This window comes from Echinops telfairi, unplaced genomic scaffold (genome assembly GCF_000313985.2).
Source record: "Echinops telfairi isolate 266 unplaced genomic scaffold, ASM31398v2 ScPeMD7_5;HRSCAF=22, whole genome shotgun sequence".
Classification (NCBI taxonomy): domain Eukaryota; kingdom Metazoa; phylum Chordata; class Mammalia; order Afrosoricida; family Tenrecidae; genus Echinops; species Echinops telfairi.
Genome location: NW_022103901.1, coordinates 3615251 through 3621690, shown reverse-complemented (window position 1 = coordinate 3621690; position 6440 = coordinate 3615251). Strand labels below are relative to the sequence as shown.

The 6440-nt window shown below is 43.6% G+C and overlaps 1 protein-coding gene across 1 annotated transcript in view; it reads left to right on the top strand.

The window, feature by feature from the left end:
* The first annotated feature begins 723 nt into the window (after positions 1 to 723).
* The window catches only part of LOC101642361 (speedy protein E4-like), a 20326-nt gene continuing 14609 nt past the window's right edge, over positions 724 to 6440 (top strand). The window contains exon 1 of the mRNA XM_004705904.2: positions 724 to 742. Coding sequence (XP_004705961.2) covers positions 724 to 742 — 19 coding nt within the window. The remainder of the gene's footprint in view (positions 743 to 6440) is intronic.

The window sequence follows — 6440 nt, the reverse complement described above, 5'->3', positions numbered from 1 at the left end:
GTCACTATGAGTTGAGTTGGCGTCATCTTGGTGGCAGTGAGTTTGGTTTTTCATTTATGTGCATGACAGCTGGGTAATGAATAAGGACGAAGACTGGAGACTTGGTTCATTTGAATCACAATGTTGGCAAAGGATTTTGAAAGTCCTTTGGACTGCCCCAAGAACAAACAAATCGGTCTGGGAGGAAGTACAACCAGAATGCTCCTTACAAGTGAGGATGATGAGACTTGGTCTCATGTACTTTGAACGTATTGTCAGGAGAGACTGGGGTCTGGAAAAAGACCTGATGCTTCGTACAGTAGAGGGTCTTCGGGAAAAAGGAGAACCCCAATGAGATGAATTAACACGATGAGGGCAGCCAGGTACTCAAATGGAGTAGCATTTGTGAGCTGGCACAGGCAGGACTGGGCAGTGTTTTGAATGGTCACTATGAGTCAGAGATAACTTGGCATCAGCTTACAACTACAGCCTGTGCTGCAAAACCAGAGGAAACCAAACATTGTATCCAGTTGTCGTGTAAAAAGGAACCCCTCACCAGACTGTGTAGCCTGCAGTAGACTTGAAGCTTACCTCTCAGTGGCCCCATGGCCAAGAGGCGACAGCTTCGGAAGTGGATAATCCATCCTGAGGAGGATGACAGAACAAGACATGCTACAGCCTGCTCCATCTTTTGGATTCTTCCATATGATCTTCATCACCCTGTGCTTTTATTGAATCTTGATTATGGTGGTCTCCTTCGCTGGTAAGATTTTTATTTGCTCATGCAAATGACTGATGGAATATACTGAATTATAGTTGTAGTTGTTGCTTTTATGATATTTGGTCTTCTGTGCTACTTCTGGCTAGTTTTTCTTCTTTAGTAAGGTCAATTTGAGGTTTTCCTGGCTATTTCTACTAATCTCTGCTGAAGCTTGGGGAGAATTCTCTTGTTAAATTGGTCCACACTGTAGTTAGCAGTGGAAATTTTACCAAATGCTGGATAGGCAACTTTCCCTCACAATCCATGCAAGAACATTCTGACCCATTTGCCATCTCAGTACTTGATTATAACAGTCCACCTAGTATTACTGTCGATTTTGATGTGTCAGTGAAATGAACCATCTGTGTAAAATGATAGCATCCTCCCGATTCACCAATGTATCCTTTTGTGCCTCTTTGAATCTCCGGTTTCTGGGTGCATGCTAGCAGATGTTCTGGTTCTGAACATTGTATCCATTTTGTTGCCCATCTGCTCCCCAACTACAAGATCACCTACAAAAGCTAAGATTTGCTCATTTGTAACAACTTCTTAGTTGAGAGCCGGCTAGACAGAGCCAAACAATGTGGCCCTTGTACTCATAAGCAGGCTGCATGGGTTGTGTTCACGTTGAGCAGCAGTTTATTTAAGAAGAAAACTCTTTTAGTGAGCCCTTACAGTAGAGCACCCCGAGCACCCTGTTTACGGAGGGCAGCAGATGACACTGAAAGTCCAATATCCGTTTGCAGGGTCCGACCCCGTGTGCATTTTAAGCCTCCATGGAATCGTTTCTGACCATTAACCAGGGATGCGAGCAGTTTTGCCCTTGGGCAGAGTGCCCTGGAAAGTGGATTACCATCACCACCCTCTAGCCAGCCCAGGAAGGGGTAGTCTCCCTTAGGGGCTTGTCTAAGTGTGTCCTGATGGAATCATTATACTGGGGCTTATCTAGTCTGACGTCAGACGCATTGAGTCATGGCTTGGCTGCCTTGGTCTGTAGGCCTTGAATTCATCTTGTTAGCGCTGCTGTCTAACATAATGTAGGATCCTGACGATGGTTCCTTACCCGATGCTGGAGTCCACCTTTAACTGTGATGTACTGATCTACCACCAAGCATGACTATGTCAGTTTCCACTCGTCTCCATGTCCTATTTAAGTGGCTATGTGGCCATGACTAATGATGACTTCATGCTAATGGTCTCCCAAATCCGGATGGTATGTTTCTGTCCTGTATAAGATTTAGTAAATGTTCTCCTTACATTGTATTTGAGATGTGGGGTCTCTTTTGTACCCTAAAACAAGGAGGAGAACAGGATTCCAAAGCTGTCTTTCTTGGTAGGATCTCTGGAAACTTGCTCCAGAGAAAAGGATGCCTTGTTCTATGTTTTGGAACTCTTGGAACAGGGAAACCTTGTTTTGGGACTTTCCTTCTCCTGTTTAGGGCTTAATAAATGCTCTTCTCAAATTATATTTGAGATCTGGGGACTCTTGTGCCTCCTAATTGCTTTGCCTTTTTAGATGGATGATGGATGTAGAAGTTAATATACCATAGAAACACTGAGGGACTACAGTGTGCTAGTGAATAATGTCGCCACCTGAATTTGTAGTCTTCTCTGTTCCTGGTGTGTCCAGCCATGGTCCACCCTACTGTGTATTTTGATATAGCTGCTGATAGTGAGCCCTGGATGACTTCTCTTTCAAGCTGTTTACAGACAAAGTTCCAAAGAGAGCAGAAAACTTCCGCTCTCTGAGCACTGGGAGCAAGGTTTTAGTGATAAAGGTTCCTGCTTTCACAGAGGCATTCCTGGGTGTGTGTGCCAGGGTGACTTCACATGCCATCATGGCTCTGGTGGGAAGGCCGTCTATGGGGAGAAATGTGATGGCGAGAACTTCATCCTGAAGCACACAGGTCCTGACAGTCTGTCCATGGCAAATGCTAGGCCTAGTCCTCATAGTTCCCAGTTTTTTAAAATTTATTAAAGGATCATTTTATTGGGGGGGATTACAACTCATACAACAATCCATACATCAATTGTATCAAGCATATTTGTACATATGTTGCCATTGTTTTTTTTCTAGACAATTACTTTCTATTGAACCCTTGGTATCAGCTCCTCTTTTTACCCCTCTGGTTCCCAGTTTTGCGTCTGCACAGCTTAGACGGAATTGTTGGATGGCAAACCTGTGGTCTCTGATGAGGTGAAAGATGGCATGACCATGGTGGAAGCCATTGAGTGTTTTGAGTCCAGGAATGCCAAGGCAGTAAGAAGATCCCCACTGCTAGCTACGGGCAACTCTAATACATTTGACCTGCATTTCATGTTTTCTCTTAAGCACCAGGCCAGTACTCATGTAGCTCGGAAAGCACCCATCACTCCCCAGCATAGTTGTAGTATCTTTAATCTTTAATTAAAGATTTAATCTTTAATCTTGTGTTCTCACTCTAGCTCTTTGGGGTCCCTACTTTCCCTATTCCTCTCGGAGTCCCACTGGATAGCAGAGTTAATTTTTTGGTTATGAAAGACAGATTAAACAATAAGACGGAATTTAAAAGTAGAGAAGTCCTCTCGGACAACCCTATAGTAAGTTGACCTGGAAGAGATCGACGAATTCCTTTGAGCCTTTGGACCTACTTATGGCATATTGCTTTTAGAAAATCAAGTCACAATTTATCTACTCTCACAACTCAGCTAGCCAATAACATCGCTATGAAATGACAGCTCAACAAAATCTTTAGGATCCTTTGCTACAGCTGTTGTTAGGTGCCTGTGTTAGGGTGGGTTGACTAGAGAAACAAATCTAGTGATACTCATATATGCGTTAAGAGAGCTTTATGATAAACTCCTTGGGACCACTATTGAGAGTAGCCATACCAGGACTGTAAGGGGAAGGTGGGGAGGAAAAGGGGAAACTGATCACAATGACACCCCCCCCAGGGGGATGGACAATAGACAAGGGGATGGGGGAGACATCGAAGAGTGCAAGACATGAAAAAATAATAATTTGTAAATTATCAAGGGTTCATGAGGGAAGAAGGGAAAGGGAGGGAGGGGAAAAATGAGGAGCCGATACTAAGGGCTCAAGTGGAGAGAAAATGCTTTGAAAATTATGTTGGCAGCATATGTACAAGTGTGCTTGAGGCAATAGATGTATGTATGGATTGTGATCAGAGTTGTGCGAGACCCCAACAAAATGATTTTAAAAAAAGAAAGAACTTTATATGAAGAAGTAATTGTATATCAGGAAAAAATTTCAGCCCATCCAACTCAAGTCCGTAAATCCAATACTAGTTCATAATCCCTCTTCAGACTCACGAAGCCACCTGCAATGATGAAAAATGCAGGAAGATCACAGGCTGGTGGGGGCAAAGTCGTGCAGATCCAATGCCGGTGGACACTTCTCCAGGGCGCTGACAGCAACCAGGGTCATCCAGCAGGAAGGTGAAGACAGAGGTGGGGAGGTTCCCAGGACCCTCATTGTGAGAAGATCACACTCACTAGAAGGCACCATCGGGCTGTGACCTGACTGAATATTAGCACCACCCCTCTATATCTTTTATATATCTTCAAGTTGAAATGAAATTATGTAACTACCACAGTGCCATTGAATCCACTCCCATCCATAGCGGCCCTATGCCTAACAGAATGGAACACTGAGCAGTCCTGTGCCATCCTCGTTCCTATGCCTGAGCCCATGGATGCAGCCACTGTGCCAGTCCAGCTCACTGAGACCCTTGGCCTCCTTCGCTGGCACTCCACTTTACCCTGCTTGATGTTTCTCTGGTGGCTGGTCCCTCCTGACAACATGTCCAACGGATGTGAGATGAAGTCTTGTCATCCTTGCCTCTAAGGAGCACTCTGGCCGTCCTTCTTCCAACACAGATCAGTTTATCCTTTTAGCAGTCCGTGGTATTTTCAATATTCTCCTCCAGCACCACAATTCAAGTGCATTCATTCTTTTGCTGTCTTCCTTATTCAATGTCCATCTTTCATATGCATAGGATGCAATGGAGAATACCATGGCTTGGGTCTGGCGCACTTTGGTCCTCCAAGTAACATTCTTGCTCCAGAACGCTAAGAGGTCTTGTGCAGCAGACTTACCTAATGCAATACATCTTCAGATCGCTTGACTGCTGCTATGAGCATTGATTGTGGATCCAAGAAAGACAAAACCCTTGACAACCTCAACCTTGTCTCCAGTGATCACAATGTCACCTATTGGTCCAGTGGTGAGGATTTGGTTCCTTACACTGAGCTGTAATCCACACTGAAGGCTGCAATCTTTGATCTTCATCAGCAAGTGCTTCAAGTCCTCCTCACCTCAGCAAGCAGGGTTGTGTTATCTGCATATTGCAGGCTATTAATTAACCTTCCTCCAACCCTGATGCCATATTCTTTGTCACGTAACCCATCTTCTCTGATGATTTATTCAGCATACAAATTGAACAAGTACGGTGCCAGGACACAACCCAACGCACACCTTTCTGGATTTAAAACCCTGCAGCATTCCCTTGTTCTGTTTGCACAACTTTCTGTTGATCCGTGTACAAGTTCCTCCTGAGCACAATGAAATGTTCTGGAATTCCCATTCTTCTTAAGGCTATCCACAGCTTATCATAGTCCACACAGTCAAATTCCTTTACATAGTCAATGAAATGCAAGTAAACATTTTTCTGGTATTCTCTGCTTTGAGCCAAGATCCATCAGCAATGGTATCCTTGTTCCACACCCTCTTCTGAATCTAGCCTGAACGCCTAGCAGTTCCCTGTCAATGTATTACTGCAATTGTTGTAGGATGATCTTAATCAAAACTTTACTCGTGTGCAATATCAATGATATCGTTTTATAGTTTGAGCATTCTGTCGGGTCACCTTTGTTTGGAATGGTGACCAAGCAGCTGTCTTCCAAATGTCCTCACCTAGGTGAGTGAGTGCTTCCAGTGCTTCTTCAGCTTTTCTGAAACATCTCAATGGGTATTCCATCAATTCCTAGAGTCGTGTTTTTGGATAATGTATTCAGTTTAGTCGAACCTCTTCCTTCAGCACCATTGGCTCTTGCTCATATGCTACCTCCTGAAATGGTGGACTGGTGACTATTTCTTTTTGGTGCAGTGACTCTCTTTACTCCTTTCATCTTCTCGATGATTCTTGAATCATTCAAGATTGCAACTCAAGACATGAATTTTTTTCTTGAATTCTTTCCATTTCAGATGTTCTGAGAGTGTTCTTGCCTTTTGTTTTTCTAATTCTAGGTCCTTGCACATTTTGTTACAATATTTGGCTTTGTCTTCTTGAACTGTACTGCCCTTTGAAAATTAAAAATATATATCCTTTTATTTTATCTGTGAACACCTTTGGTGATACTGAATACTATTGTTATGCATCATCATCTGATAAAAAGATTACTATTATTATTGAAAAATCATCAAAGTTTCCAAATTTAGGGGGGGAAAGGAAAAAAAATGAAAGAGAAATGGGTAGGGGGTGCACAGGGCACTAACCCACCCAAGGGGAGGGTATTGTTTGTTTATATCTCCACAAAGAAAGAGGGACCAGACTTCAACCAATGCTCCAAGATGTGAATGGAACATGCCGGCATGGATTAGGGAAGAGGTCTGAGGGGCCAGCTCCAAATCTAATTATGTGGACGCCTGCCCCTCCCCCCAGAAGAATTTATTTCAGAGGACAGCACTGAATCTGCAGCT